General features: G+C 40.8%; 2 protein-coding genes across 7 annotated transcripts in view; one reads left to right on the forward strand and one right to left on the reverse strand.

Annotated features, from left to right (window-relative positions):
• Positions 1–11,747, reverse strand: part of GOPC (golgi associated PDZ and coiled-coil motif containing) — a 39,426-nt gene extending 27,679 nt beyond the window's left edge. For all 3 annotated transcript variants that reach the window (XM_025925358.2, XM_025925359.2, XM_086707680.1), the window contains exon 1: positions 11,274–11,747. In XM_025925358.2, coding sequence (XP_025781143.1) covers positions 11,274–11,561 — 288 coding nt within the window. In that variant the 5' untranslated portion in view covers positions 11,562–11,747. The remainder of the gene's footprint in view (positions 1–11,273) is intronic.
• Positions 11,748–11,767: 20 nt separating this feature from the next.
• The window catches only part of LOC112862882 (nephrocan-like), a 32,034-nt gene continuing 28,460 nt past the window's right edge, over positions 11,768–15,341 (forward strand). For 3 of the 4 annotated variants that reach the window (XM_025926101.2, XM_086707679.1, XM_086707676.1), the window contains exon 1: positions 11,768–12,438. The gene's annotated coding sequence lies outside the window, so the exon portion shown is untranslated. The remainder of the gene's footprint in view (positions 12,439–15,341) is intronic. The other variant, XM_086707677.1, reaches the window with a different exon arrangement.

A 15,341-nucleotide genomic window follows, 5' to 3' on the forward strand; every position in this document is an offset into this window, starting at 1 on the left:
TTCTACTCCTTCAACAGAGCAGAACAACGTCTCAGCCCTAATCTGAGTTAACCCATACCTCTTATAAAGAATCTCCCTCTGCCTTCCTGTTCCCCGCTGTGCCTGAAGTACTTAGCATTGCTCCAACCACCCAAGAGTACAGAAAGACAACAGATCCGATTCTAAAACAAAGACTGTGACCAAACAGAAAATATATTCAGAGGTCAAATATAAAAACCTCTGCCATCCCTCAAGATAGGAAATAATATTCCTCTTTATTACAAGTCAGCTCCTGAAAGAGTCTGCACATCTGGCTTACAAAAGTTCTGTGAGAAAACTGCCTATTCGCTCCAATTCCCTCTATACAAGCATAAAAGACCACTAACTTCATCTGTCATCATTCTTCTCCAAACTGCTCTGCAGTTTAAGACCAGCAAACTTGTTTTTGTTTCTAAACTACATTCATTCAGCAAGTATTTATCAACTACCACCCACATGCCAGGCACGGGCTGGGCTCTAGGGAGACACTGGTAGGTGAAACAAATGGGGATCCCGGCCTGCAAAGCGTGCAGTGGCCTTGTGCAGGAGGCGGCTTGTGAAGAAAACGAGTGGCATATGTAACAACAGCACTAATGGCATTATATGCCAGGTACTTTTTGGAACATATTCATATTTTAATTGTCTTAATCCTCATGATAATCCTCTGAGAGACACATTTTTTGTACAGAGAAGGAAACTGAGGTGCAGAGAAGTCAGGTAACTTGTCCAAGGTCATTACAAAGCAAGTAATATAATATATACTTACCAAGTGTAAGCTGTATGAAAGAAACTAAAAGAAGGGGATTCGTGGGGTGGGAGAGTACACTTACTCTTCTGAGAAGTGTTCCAGTTGCTGTCAGAGCAGCAATTCTCACAGGCCTGTGGGGGCCTTTTCAGGGCATCCACAAGGTCAAAACTATTTTAATACTAATAAAGCATTATTTGCCTTTTTCACCATGATGACATTTGTACTGAAAGTGCAAAAGCAATGATGAATAAAATGTGTTTGCAGTTAAAGAACAAAAAGTTCATTTAAGAATGCCCGTGATGAAGCAATAAAAATTATAAATTTTGGGGGGACGCCTGGGTGGCTCAGTCAGTTAAGTGTCCGACTTCGGCCCAGGTCATGATCTCACAGTTCATGAGTTCCAGCCCCGCGTCAGGCTCTGTGCTGACAGCTTGAAGCCTGGAGCCTGCTTGGGATTCTGTGTCTCCCTCTCTCTCTGCCCCTCCCCAGCTCATGCTCGCACTCTGTCTCTGTCAAAAGTAAGTAAACTTTAAAAAAAAAATTATAAATTTTTAAAAATCTCAACCCTGAGTACTTCCTTTTAATATTCTGTGTGATGAAATGGGAAGTGTGCATAAAGCATATATGCTGCATATCAAATCATGTTGTCCCAAGAAAAAGCACTTACGCAATTGCTTGAGTTGCAAAACCAAACTGTTTGCATGGAACACCAGTTTTACTTGAAAGAAGAACAGGGATCCCTGGGTGGCTCAGTTGGTTAAGTGTCCAACTTGAGCTCAGGTCATGAGCTCGCCTTTCGTGAGTCTGAGCCCTGCATGGGGCTCTGTGCTGACAGCTTGGAGCCTGGAGCCTGTTTCAAATTCTGTGTCTCCCTCTCTCTCTGCTCCTCATCTGCTCGTGTTTTGTCTCTCTCTCTCAAAAATAAATAAACTTTAAAAATTTAAAAAAAAAAAGAAGAACAAATACATTACTATTGGTAGACATATTCTTGACAACGATTAAGTGAATCTGTTACTTCAAGGCAAACAACTGAGAGTATTATTGCCAATGGTAAGAATTTGTGTTTTCAAATGAAAATTAGAATTCTGGAAAAATTGAAGCTTGACAGCTTCCAAATGCTTAAAGGATTTTCTGATGAGGCTGGTGATATTAACAAATATGACTTAAAAAAATTTTTTTTAATGTTTATTTATTTTTGAGACAGAGAGCAAGCAGGGGAGAGGCAGAGAGAGAGGGAGACACAGAATCCAAAGTAGTTCCAGATTCTGAGCGGTGAGCACAGAGCCTGACACAGGGCTCAACCCCAGGAACCATGAGATCATGACCTGAGTCAAAGTTGGACCCTTAACTGACTGAGTCACCCAGGCACCCCAACAAATGTGTTTTTTTTAAATATTGTACAATGAGGTGTACCCACATTTAGAAAATCTGCATAACTCAGCAAACCAGTATTTTCAAATGACCAATCCATAATGTTAACATCAGGACTCAGTAAGAGATCCATTCAATGACTACATACATAGACCAATGTATTTTACTTTAACAGTGGATGAAAACTTCATTGATTAGAGTTTCAGACTCCACATTGTAACTAACCTTTAAGAAATTACCTTTTTAAAAAAAAAAAAAAAAGTTTATTTATTTTGAGAGAGAGTGAGGGCACAAGCAGGGGAGGGGCAGAGAGAAAAAGAGAGAGAATCCCAAGCAGGCTCCACACTGTCAGTGTGGAGCCCGAAGTAGGGCTCAAACTCATGAGCTGTGAGATCATGATCTGAGTTGAAACCAAGAGCCAGACACTTAACTGACTGAGCCACCCAGGCGCCCCAAGAAATTACCTTTTAATATCAAAGAAAAATATCCACAACTATCTGAAAAGGTTATTAAGATACTCCTCCCTTATCTAACTACATATCTCTGTGAGGTCAAACTTTCTAGGCTACAACCCACACCTCATATCACAAATGTTTGAATGCAGAAGCAGATGTAAGAATCCAGCTGTCTTCTAGTAAGCCAGATATTTAAAGATTATTCTTAAATGTAAAACAGTGCTGTTTTTTGGAAAGTTATTTTCTCATTAAAAATGATATCTATATGAACATATAATAGACTTACTGTTACTATTTTCAGCTGATACAGGAAATATTTAAAGTTTTCTCAGTTTTAATTTCTAATACAGTAAATGCCTATAGACCTAATCCACATTTTGGGGACTTCATAATTTGTAGAGTGGAAAGGGGTCCTGAGACCAAAAGTTTGTTGTCTTGAAGTGTGAAGGGAGGCCCATGTGGCTGCACCATATAGAAAAGAGAAAAGAATGGTAAGATATGTCATTGAAGAGATATCCAGAGGTCAGATCATACAGCTTGACAGCCATAAGAATTTGAATTTTACTCATAGTATAATTGAGGCATTTTAAGCAAAATGACATGATCAAATTTATGTTTTAAAAAAGGGCAGCTGTGTATAATACAGGAAACAAAGTGAATGAATTATGGCTGGAGGATTTTCAAAAAGAAACAGATAAATCTGTGATGTATTTTTGAAAGTTAAATTACTTTGATGTTAAGCTCAAAATGAAGTTCCAAGCAACATAAAATGTTTCCTGTTTCCATTTGCATGTTAACGCAGTTGGTTCTATGATCAAACTGGAGGTAGGGTGAAGAGAATCAAGCTACCCTATATTCTAGAAATGTCACAAGTACACTAAGTCCATACACAATATGAATGTTTAATGTTACTTTTAGTCACAGTTTCAAATTTTTCTTAAAATGGAATACCATGAAATATTAACTTACAAATCCTATCCTTGTGGATCACATACCAGGGGAAAAAATGAACCTGCAGATTTAGTCATTCAACAATGTAGTGGACACTGTGTTAGATACCACGGATATAGACAGAAACCATCCCAGCCCTCGTGAAACTTGTATTATAGAATGATTACTGGTAATCTTTGAGGATTCATGGTAGAACACTAAAAGTGTTTCAAATAATTTATTCATTTAAATAAATATTTATTGAGTACACACTGTGTGCCAGGATCTGGAGACAAAAAAGATGAGTAAGACATGGATTCTGCCCTTCAGAATTTCACCGTCTGGTAAAAAGAGACAAAATTACACTTCCAATTATGACAGGGAGTGTCATAAGCACTGTTATAGAGGCCATGTGTGATGTACCAATTCAAAATGGAGTGAAAAAAAAAGAAGGAAGCGAAAGTCTGGGTGATGTATGGAAGTGCTGAATCACTATCATCTACACCTGAAGCCAGTATTCCACTGTATGTTAACTCCCTGGAATTTATATAAAAACTTAAAAAAAAAAAAAAAAAGCAGTGAAAAAGTCAGTCAGAAAGGAGAAATTTACCTGAGTACTAAAGAGATCAGCTAATATATAGAGTAGAGAAAGGTCTGAGAAGTGAAAATCCCTTGCAAGTGAGACAGGGATGTAAATAGGGCAGAAAGGTTGGTATTTAATGTGTGAGTTTCAAATTTCCAATTTTAAAAAGGGGCCAAACAACAATTCTATAATCCACATATCCGTCAACTGGATATCCATACTCAAAGGAATTGCTCACTACTCGATAAAGTTTGAAAGCACTATAGAGAAAAAAATTACCAACCCATTCCTAGAGACCAAAATGAGTTCACAAAGAGATAATATTCCCCCCACCTAAAGTCAGCTTTCCACAAAGCACTTGATATTATTTCACCTAAGACATAGTCTTGACCCTCCAAGAGATGACCTTCCAGAGGTAGAGAGATGTGGCAGCCACTAATGACAGAACAACGTAACAAATTTAACAGTCCAAGTGAGTTAAAGGTGTTATGACCGGCTCTGCCTATATAGAGCAGAGAGAAATGGGGTGAGGAAAGCCTTCACAGAGATGGTGAGGTAAGTGGTATCTTGAAAGATGAGTGGGTGTTTGATACTGTAGACAAAGGGGACAGAGAAGGCACTATACACAAAAGCCTATGTTAAAGCAGTGATGCCATGCAAGGCCTATTTAGAGAGCTGCAAATAGACCAGTTTTATTGAGAGGCAAAAGGAGCTAAGAAGGGGTGACAAGAGATAAGGACAGACACACTGGGCATTGATCACTATGCTAGAGTTTGAATTTTACCCAGTTAGTAAAAGAAAAGTATAAGTAAAAGAAGAGTGACCAGAATCAGAGTTGCCCTTTTTTGATATGAACAATTAAACTGAAATATTTTAGAATGACTCTGACAGTGAGGGGCACCTGGGTGGCTCAGTCGTTTGAGCGTCCACTCTTGATTTCAGTTCAGGTCATGAGTTCACAGTTTGTGAGAATGAGTCCCACGATTGGCTCTGCGCTGACAGCACAGAGCTGCTTGGGATGCTGTCTCCCTCTCACTGCCCCTCCCCCCACTCACACGCGTGCTCTCTCAAAAATAAATGAACATTTTTAAAAATACTTAAAAAAAAAAAGAATGATTCTGAAAATGAAAAGATGGTTTGGAGGGGGTAAGAAGCAATTAGGAGACTATGTTAGGAATATACAAGAAAGGATAAGAAACTTAACTACATACAATCTCCTAAACTCAACTCATCTTTCCTGCCAAACCTGCTCCTTCTCCTGGATTCTTTACTTCAGTAAATGGTGTAAGTCTCCTAGGGCTGTCATAACAAATCACTACAAACTTGGTGGCTTAAAAGAACAAAAATTTATTCTCTCACAGTTCAGGATGCCAAGAGCTCAAAACCAAGCTATTGGCAGGCCTGTTTCCTTCTGGATACCCTGAAGGAGAAACTGTTCCATGCATGTCTCCTAGCTTCTGACAGCAATCAGGATTGACAGCAATCCTGGGTATTTCTCAAGACTGTTGACATGTCACCCCAATCTCTGATTCTTCCTCCACATAGCCTTCTTCTCCGTGTCTCTGTGTGTCCTGAGTGTCTCTTATCAGGACAATCTCATTGGATTTAGGGTCCACTCTAATCTGCTATGATCTTATTTCCACCCTTGAATTATTACATCTGCAAAGACCTTATCTCCAAATAAGGTCACATTCTGAGGTTCTGGGTGTATATGAATTTGGGGGGAGACTACTATATTCAAAGTTACCACCTAATCCATTTCTCAAACAGAAATGTGGTGGCATCCTTAACCCCTCCTTGTCCTCATCCTCTGCACATACATAATTATTAAATCCTGTTTCTACTTCTTTAATTGAAGGTTATTCCTTTTCTTCATCCCCATTACCATTTTCATTTCAATAACGCTCTTGTCAACATAGCAAACTCCTTGCTACAACACTGGATTATTACTCACATTACTGTGCTTGTTACTAAACAAGTATTGTTGGAGAAAGTCACACAACAAGGCAGACTGGCTGTATCATGAATTTATGATAACTAACTCCAAATAAGTCTCCAACATTGCCTGGCGGTCCCTCTATTTCTCTGGCCAACTGGCTCTTCCACTCTTCCATAACTATTTCAAATCTTTTCACTCTCTCCAAGCTCTTACTCTCACCCACTTTCAGCAGTTGTCCCCAGCTCCAATTTCACAGAGAACAAAGAAGCCATCAGACAAACACTCTCAACCTCCCACCTCCTGCTCTCACAGTCTCCCTCTCCCTCCAAGTGTAACAGCTGGCCTTTCAATGTGAGGCCATTCTCTCTACATGTATCTTAGATCTCCTCTTCATTCAGAAATCTTACTACTACTACTTACCCTTCTCTTTTGCTAGAATATTCAGCTTCCCTCTCAACTAGATGCTTCTCATTGGCTCATACACATTTATTGGCCTATCCATGCAATACCCCCCTGGAATTCTACACTCCTCCTTCCTGCTACCTATCCAGCCACACTCACTCTTTCTGCCTGCTTTTCTCTCTACCTCCTCCTTCCCCCACCAGGCATAAATATGTGCTTTGGGAGAAACTGGTTTCTCTAGTTCTAGAGCTGTGGTCCCCTTACTTAATCCTGGTAAAATGGGAATAATAATAGTAAACCTATCACACAGGACTGTTGTGAGAGTTACATGACTGAATATATGCAAAACACTAAAAGCAGAGCCTGACCAGTATTAACTGATCAGTAAGGTTAGCAACATAACTATTGTTAATAATAACTCATGTCCATCTATCTATTCAGCCAACTGACATCTTGGAGTCATCCTAAATTCCCTCATCTCTCCATTCCAATCCACTTCTAGACTTTATTTTTACCTCCCAAGTCTCTCTTGTTCTGTCACCTCCATCTCACTATCCTACCCTGCACGATCATCCTCTCATATGGATCAAAATAAGAATCTTCTAAAGGATTTCCTGCATTCATTCTTGTCATTATCCCAAACTCTCTCCTTAACCCTAGCCTCAGTGAGCTATGCTAATCTCCTATCTGAGGTCACCATCCAGTTTTAAACATCTCCCACTGGTATGATAGAGCCCCCAAATCTACTGCATGGCCTATAAAATCATGTAGATATCGTCCCTAACTACCTGTTCAAACTTATCTTGCATCTCACTCCTTGGGCCATCTGCTCTTATAACACATACCAACTCTCTGTCAGTTCTTCAAGTACATTATGCACTTGACAATCACAGTGTGTTCCACTTTCTGTTCTCTCAACTGGAATGTTGAATGATATTCCTGTTTCTCTTGGCCTAATTCCTACTTATGCTTTATGTCTTAACTCAATGGCCACTTCCAGAAGGAAGCCTTCCTTGATCCCCCAGAACAAGCTCCCATTACACTATGTACGTTTCATAATACTCATCAAAGTTGGAATTTCACACTTACGTGATAATTATTCCAATTAACTCCCCAACAGAATTCAAACCTTGTAACAGCAATAACTATGTCCATTTTGGTCTCCATTGTATCCCAAGTACCCAATACAGCATCTGGCACAGAATTAGTCCTCAATAAATACAGAGTGAATCAATATTAACCTTCAAGTTCAACGGTGCAAAATGGCCTTACCACTTGTTTAAAAACAGAACAGTGTTAAAGCAGTAAAAGGACAGTACATCATCAGTTCATCGTAAACATGGCTCTAAACCAAAAGTTTCTCTTCTGATGGTTGTGAACAGTAAATCACTTTAAAAAGATATACTGATTCAGGGGGGCCTGGGTGGCTCAGTCGGTTGAGTGTCCGACTTCGGCTCGGGGCATGATCTCACAGTTCTTGAGTTCAAGCCCTGTGCTGACAGCTTGGAGCCTGGAGCCTGCTTCCGATTCTGTGTCTCCCTCTCTCTCTGCCCCTCCCCCGCTCATGCTCGTGCTCTCTCTCTCTCTCTCTCTCTCAAAAATAAGTAAACATTAAAAAAATTTTTTTTTAAATAAAAAAAAAGATATACTGATTCAGCAATTGTTGGGGGAGGGAAAGGAAGATGTGACAGAAGATACATTGTTTTGCTGTTATTTTATTTTTATTATTATTATTTTTTTTAAGTAGGCTCTATACCCAACACGGAGCTCAATGTGGGACTCAAACTCACAACCCTGAGATCAAGACCCGAGCTGAGATCCAGTCAGATGCTTAACCAACTGAGCCACCCAGGTGCCTCATGTTTTGCTGTTATTTTAGAGAAGGGGTAAATAGGCAGAAAATTGCATTTCCAGATAGACAGGTGGGTTTTTCTAAAGTATTGGTTCTCAATCTTTGTACTACTCTAACACACTACTATAACTATTACTATTACTACTGCTCTTACTACTGTCCCAATCAATACCTGTGACTCCAGCACAGCTGTCACCAAGTGCTCACTAGAGCAGGAATTCTCATGCACGTGGAAAGTATAAGAAAGAGGTGAGTAACCTGAAATATCTCAATATATTCTGATATTCTTTGTCCTCCCCTTCCCCTTATATATAGCGCTCTCCCTACGGCAAGCAGCAGTCACACAGGCGTCATTTATATTTACTTTTTATTTTACTTTTTTAAATTCTATTTGAGAGAGAGACACACACACACAGGGAGAGGGACCATGCACATGTGTGTAAGTGGGGGAGAAGGACAGGGAGAGAATCTCAAGCAGACTGGGGGACTTGATCCCACGGCCCCGGGATCATGACTTGAGCCGAAATCAAGAGGCTCAACCAACTGAGTCATCCAGGCACACCATTTAGTATTTAATTTTAAATATAACCTCTGGCTTTTTTTGCAGCAAAATTGTTTTAACTACTATATTGATATTAAACATGGTATTACCTAAAGGCACAATAAGTAAGGCAGAAGAAAGAGCAATCTGGAAAGATACTCAAGACCAATTAAATATAAGTTACCTACACTGGAAGTATCTGTGTCTTGATTATAAAAATGTTTTATAATGGTAATATAGTTTAAGGTATTAATCTCTAGAAACACTGAACTTTGGTGCACACCTGTTATATCACACTATAAATGGCCTCAAATGTTGAATCTTAATGCCCATATCCTTAAAACAATAGAAGTAATTCAATCCACTTACTAAGAAATAAAACAGGGCAAGAAAGTATGGAAATCTTTTCTAAAGATTTCAAGATCTCAGATTAATAACAGTATATGAACCTCTGAAATGCAAATAATCCAATAGCAGGTCTGCTTTGAAAGGCACTGATGACAACGAACCTCTCTCCTCAAAAACACACAACCGGTTCCATGAAAACCATAAAAACTGCTCAATGTAGAAAGATTAACCCACAAATAGATAAGTTGACTGCAACAGAAAAACACACAAACAAAATGTCCCTTCCCCATTTTCTAAGATCTTTAAGTCAAGGGTTTCAAAGTATGTTGAAGAAACATGCTCACATCACGACAGGCTAGCATTTCTTATTTTGAGAAATAACGCCACCTCCTAAGCCAGGATGTGGAGTCAGAATATGTAATTACAATTTCTGAGAAAAAGGATATACATAATTTATTATAGCTCTGAATACTCATCTAAAATATTTAAAGATGAAAAAGACTGAGTACCACATCCTACTCACAGAATCATCCTTTCTCCAAAATTAGATTTTATATCCAACATCAAAATATCACTGTTCAAAGAGTCCTCTGGTCATTTAAAAAATTAGATATTGTTTCACTTTTTAAAAGCTGTTTATCCTCAGTAGGTACTTGCAGTTGGAAATGATATGAAAGTTCTCATGAGGCAAAAGCTACTCTTGCTCTGTTATTTAAAGCTAAAGCACTATTTCTAAAATCCATTAAATGCATTTTTACTACCCGAAAAATTAACTACCTTCTAGAAGTAAGCAGCAATCAAGAAATAAAAAATCATTTTCATATACCTAGAACAAGACGTGATTAGCTTCACATCAGCACTTCCATTGGAAACTCTTCAAAAAGGATGGAAGAGATGAACAGTCCTTTCAGTGGAGAAGAAACAAAATCTCTGATTTGCATCTGTGCTAATCACAGATGAATTAGACCACCTTTTCTGTGGCTGACAGGAAAGAGGAAGACTGCTAACCACTAATCAAGGAGAGGATACATACTTGATATTCATATTGATTTGGATCTAAGGGGCACTCTCAATCATTGTAACTGACAGCAATGATGCTTTCCGGGGTAACTTCATGTTCAAAGAGCTTTGCACATCTCTGATTATCCTATTTTTATGTACTTTAAAATGAAAGACCCATTCTGTTAAATTATCTAGTTAGAAAAATCTCTTTATGTAATAATGTCAACGTGCCATGTTTCTAAATATTGTAATAATGCATTAATTTAACTTTCTGCACAACGTGGTAGGTTTTTGGGTTTTTTTGGAACCACCACTACTCCACTCCACCCACACCCACACCCACACACAAGATTAGAGACTAAAGCAAATGATCGTTCTTCACATACTCTCACAAATAAATCCAGACTTTGGGAAATATAGTAAAGGACAAACAAAACTTCACTCAATGTTATAAGTCTTTTGAAAAATTGTAGACAACTCTTGCGGTATCTGCCTGTAATTTAAAGACCAACTATAAACCAAGAAGGACGCTGATACTATCCTGTTTATCCCACTAAATTTTCCTAAGAGCTTCGATAGAATTCCCCTAAATAGTTCATGCATTCAGGGAATAGTATGTCTGTGTGAAACAAGACACGATGGTCTGAAATAGTTAAAAAAACCATCAACACTGTATCAGTCTGGTGATATACAAACCTAGTTTGTCAATGTCAAAATCGATATAGGAGAACTCAAATGTTGAAAGGTGGGCTAAGGTATTCTGACAATCTTTGAGCTTAAATCTTAGGTTTATTAATGACACATGTACAAGTAGGCTGGAGTAACTAGTTCCTGTTTCCTCCGCATAGAAATACTAGGAAGGTGGGTGACAGGACTCCAGGACACCCACACGTCGATCTACACCCCCTTTTCCTACTCCAACCTCACCTCACTCCTTTGCTTTACACATATACACACGCACTCTCCTGTCGCATCTGAGCCCAGGTGCCCTGGTAGGTAGTTTTCTAGGGTCGTTTCACCAGTGCGTTAAATGGGATCTGATGCCTAGGGCTGAATGCCACCTCCTCCAGGGCCCACAGCTCACCTCCAGCTTGTGGTTAATTTGGGACACAGTCTGGGCTTTATGGCAAAGCTGCGCAAAGCAGGAACTCAGGCTGGTCATCTTCTGTCGCCCCTCATAAGTGATGTCCGCCTGGTCCGGATCGATCTCACCCAGGAGCAGATCCACATCCACGAAGGCCTTGTCGAACTCCTTCTCCAGCACCTCCAGCCATCGGAACATGGATACCCCGCCGGGGGAGACCCCCACGGCACAGGAGGCGCCCCCGGGGCCCCCTCCGGCTCCTGCCGGGCACGGGCCGCCCGCCGACATGGCGCCGTCTAGGGCCTCCCCCGACTGCTGCTGACCCCCGCCGCCCACCCCGCGCGAGAGGAACTGCTGGGACTGCGGGGACCCCCGCGCACGCACGCTCCGTCGGTCCCCTCCCTTCCCCTCGCGCGGCTAACGCCGGCAATGCACCCCTGAGTGGCAAGAGCAGTGAAGCTGAGGCGGCGGCGGTGGCACACGGAAGAATCCGGCCGTCCCACCTCCCGGCCCGCCCCCGCTGCGCATGCGTAGCGAAGACTTAGGCCGACGCAGCCTGGAGGGACGAAGTGGGCGGGGCTATGATGAGACCTTGGCCTATGAAAAGCCTCTACTTGGGACCTGCCCGTCAGCGGCCATATTGACAACTGGCAAACTCTAGCTTGAATCCCCGAGAAATAGGCACGCATCGTGTTGGCTTCCAAGTTGGAAAGGCCGGAGGAGGAGAACGGTGTCCACGTCGCAGAGACGAACAGTTTCCGCCCGCTTGACTTCACGGTGGGCGGGAGCCGTTCTAAAGACCTCCGGGACAGTTGCTGTGGCGACGTCCAGGGCGGGGAAGGGAATGTGAGGACGGGCGGTGTAAGCATGCGCAAGGGCCACGTTTTACCTTTCGTTACGGTTCCTGTAGAGGGTGAGGTGGGTGGACATACGGGCTCTTCTTGCTAAACCAGGCCCTCAACTCCGAGTGAGAACTGCTTGGAGCGGCGACTTGAAGGATAGCGGCCGCCCGGGTTTTGCTGAATTCACACGGGACCTTTTGTCTTGCCTTTAATAGGCAGCCCTGAGTTCGAATCTTGCACCCTGTCATATTAGCTGTCCTGTTTAGTTGTGTTCTTTAACCTTGAAGCCTTAGTGTCTAAAGTTTACTTCGCTCAGTACTGAGGTAAGATGCTTAACTTCAGTGCCTTCATCCTGATTATTAGCCTCCAGGTCATACGTTTCCAAAGAAACTATTTTTAAAAGTACTTATCTCAACAACTACGGTGTTCCCACAGTGACCTTTCATAAAAACAAAATTATGAAGATACATATATTCATAAATATATTGAATGCAGAGCCCTGTTGAGGCACTGGGGACACGAAAACGAGACGAGCCTCACGCAAGCCGAGCTCGTAGGCTAGTGAGTCTAATCCTAATAGCTACTACTTCGATTTGAATTTTGTAGTACCTTTGGGAGTGTTGACAAACTGCCCTTTACCATTAGCCCTATTTGCGCTCAACTCCTTTCCACTTCTAGACTAGCCCAGTCTTAAGAAAGGAGAAATCAGATACTGGGTTAGGCTGGTGAGAACTCTTTTGCATTGCGTAAGGGAATACTTTACTAGCCCACCCCAGACTCCTGTGATCTGGAACAGACTCTTCCAATTGATCACCACCAAAGCCTGCCCCGTGTACCTCTCGCCAACGCAATGCCATTGAGGAGTAAGAAAGCTTAGCTCTAGTTTGCTCTCTGGATAGTGCAGGGCAGGCTAGCTGCCATCGATAAGTCCTTTGGCTTCAGCGAACTTAGTTAAGCAAAACTATGAGATCTTTGCCTTGAACTTAAATAGGCACCTTCACATAGGTTTTAATACACAATAAATAACATAAACCTAAAATATTCGTCTTTCCTCATTCCCTTCCAAATTAACTTTATTTTCATATGCAGTATTTGCAAGAACATCATTACTACAGTTACCAAGGCCCCAGCCCCTTTCTCTGTATGTATTATAGTTAGCAATGCATTTTAAGGAATTTGAAGTAAATAATTTAGATTTGGAAGGGTGAACATACATGGAATCACATTAAGAACAGCTTTCAATTGTTGAAAACATACCATATGTAAAGCCCTGTGCTATTTACTTTAATTTTTTGACCCTCACAAAATCATAAGAGGTAGCTATTACCACTTTTTAAAAAAATTTTTTTTAACGTTTATTTATTTTTGAGACAGAGACAGAGCATGAACGGGGGAGGGGCAGAGAGAGAGGGAGACACAGAATTGGAAGCAGGCTCCAGGCTCTGAGCCATCAACCCAGAGCCCAACGCGGGGCTCGAACTCACGGACCGTTAGATCGTGACCTGAGCTGAAGTTGGACGCTTAACAGACTGAGCCACCCAGGTGCACCTATTACCACTTTTTAATAGATAATTCACAAAGAGCTAAAGTATCTTGGTGTAAAGTCAAACAGCTAAAACTCAAATGAGGTGAGATTTCAATCTAGGTGTCTTTCTCCAAAGTCTTAACCTATTAACCAGGAAATATAGAGGGATGAAGAAATCCATTTCTTTTTGTATAAGTTACCGGCATAATAAATTGGCAAATCAGTCCAAAAGTTTTTCTTTTTAAAAAAATGTTTTTAATTATTTTACATTTATTTTTGAGAGACAGAGACAGAGCACAAGAGGGGGAGGGGCAGGGAGAGAATGAGACAGAATCCGAAGCAGGCCCCAGCCTCTGAGCTATCAGCACAAAACCCCCTGATGTGGGGCTTGAACTCATGAACCATGAGAACATGACCTGAGCCAAAGTCTGAGGCTTAACCAACTGAGCCACCCAGGCACCCCAATCCAAAAGTTTTTCTAAAAAAATAATTTATTCCCAGTTTTAAGCCATAAACAAATCCATTGATATGTAATAAATATTACCAAAAAAGTCATTTCCTTTTTTTAAAGATTTAAAAAAATTGTTAATGTTTATTTATTTTTGAGAGAGAGAGAGAGCAGAGTGTGAGTGGGGGAGGGGCAGAGATAGAGGGAGACATAGAATCCAAAGCAGGTTCCAGGCTCTGAGCTATCAGCACAGAGCCTGATATGGGGCTTACACTCACTGACCTCGAGATCATGACCTGAGCTGAAGTCGGACGCTTAATCGACTGAGCCACCCAGGCACCCCTACAATACTCACGTTCTGTTATTACTCTCTTTAGCTTGCATGGACGACACTCGAAATAAAATTAATTTCTTTAAAAAAGGAACATCCTTCAACTTCCTACTATACTGTGAGGGCACAGCTTAAATGCATTTTGAGTGTTTTTAGTTTCCAATGCTCTGATCCTTGGTGAATACCATTTTCAGGATTGTAGAACCCAGCTCCATTTCTGTTTACAACCTTTTACAACTCCCAACAAATCACACTCTCTGTCTCAGAAGACTTACTATTTCATGTTGTCCCTTCTTGTAATCACACTTGTAGCATCCTCCCGTATCTCTGTGTGCTTGCTATCTTAGTACTATGTGATGCTTTCAAATGTTCATGAGGTGCCCTTTGTGTAGAAATTATCTTCTGCCCATTTAGACCAGGGATTTGCATTTCTGCAAATCACAACTTAACCTACAGTATAAAGCAGGGTTGCAGGGTTTGATATTCAAGTGCTGCCATCTGTTGCCAGTGTGCTTTGTCTACGTTTATTGCCTCCCCCCCCCCCCATGGACTTAATCAGTTAATTAATTTTGAATTGCCTCATCTTGACCTACTCTAGAATTTGGAATTGTATGTAATCTCAATTCTTGTGGGATTTATTTTCCTAAAGATAATAAAATCTTGATACTTCTATTCGCAATTGCATTGGCAGAAACTTCTGATAACTGTTTCATGAATCATGCTTATGTGATTAAAAAATTTCTAATATAACTTAAATGTGATAGTTTTGTTTTAGGAACTCATCCCTATAGAGTTTTGCCACAAAGTATTACTAAAAATAAACAGGGTGGGGACTGAGGAAATGGGGGAAAAACAGAAGGTGCTAAATATTTCTTTGGTGAGTACTGGTACTTAAGCAGACATTTATCAAAGCATCTTTTAA

The sequence above is a fragment of the Puma concolor genome, chromosome B2 (assembly GCF_028749965.1).
Source record: "Puma concolor isolate L17-30 chromosome B2, mPumCon1.1.hap2, whole genome shotgun sequence".
In the NCBI taxonomy this organism is placed as follows: domain Eukaryota; kingdom Metazoa; phylum Chordata; class Mammalia; order Carnivora; family Felidae; genus Puma; species Puma concolor.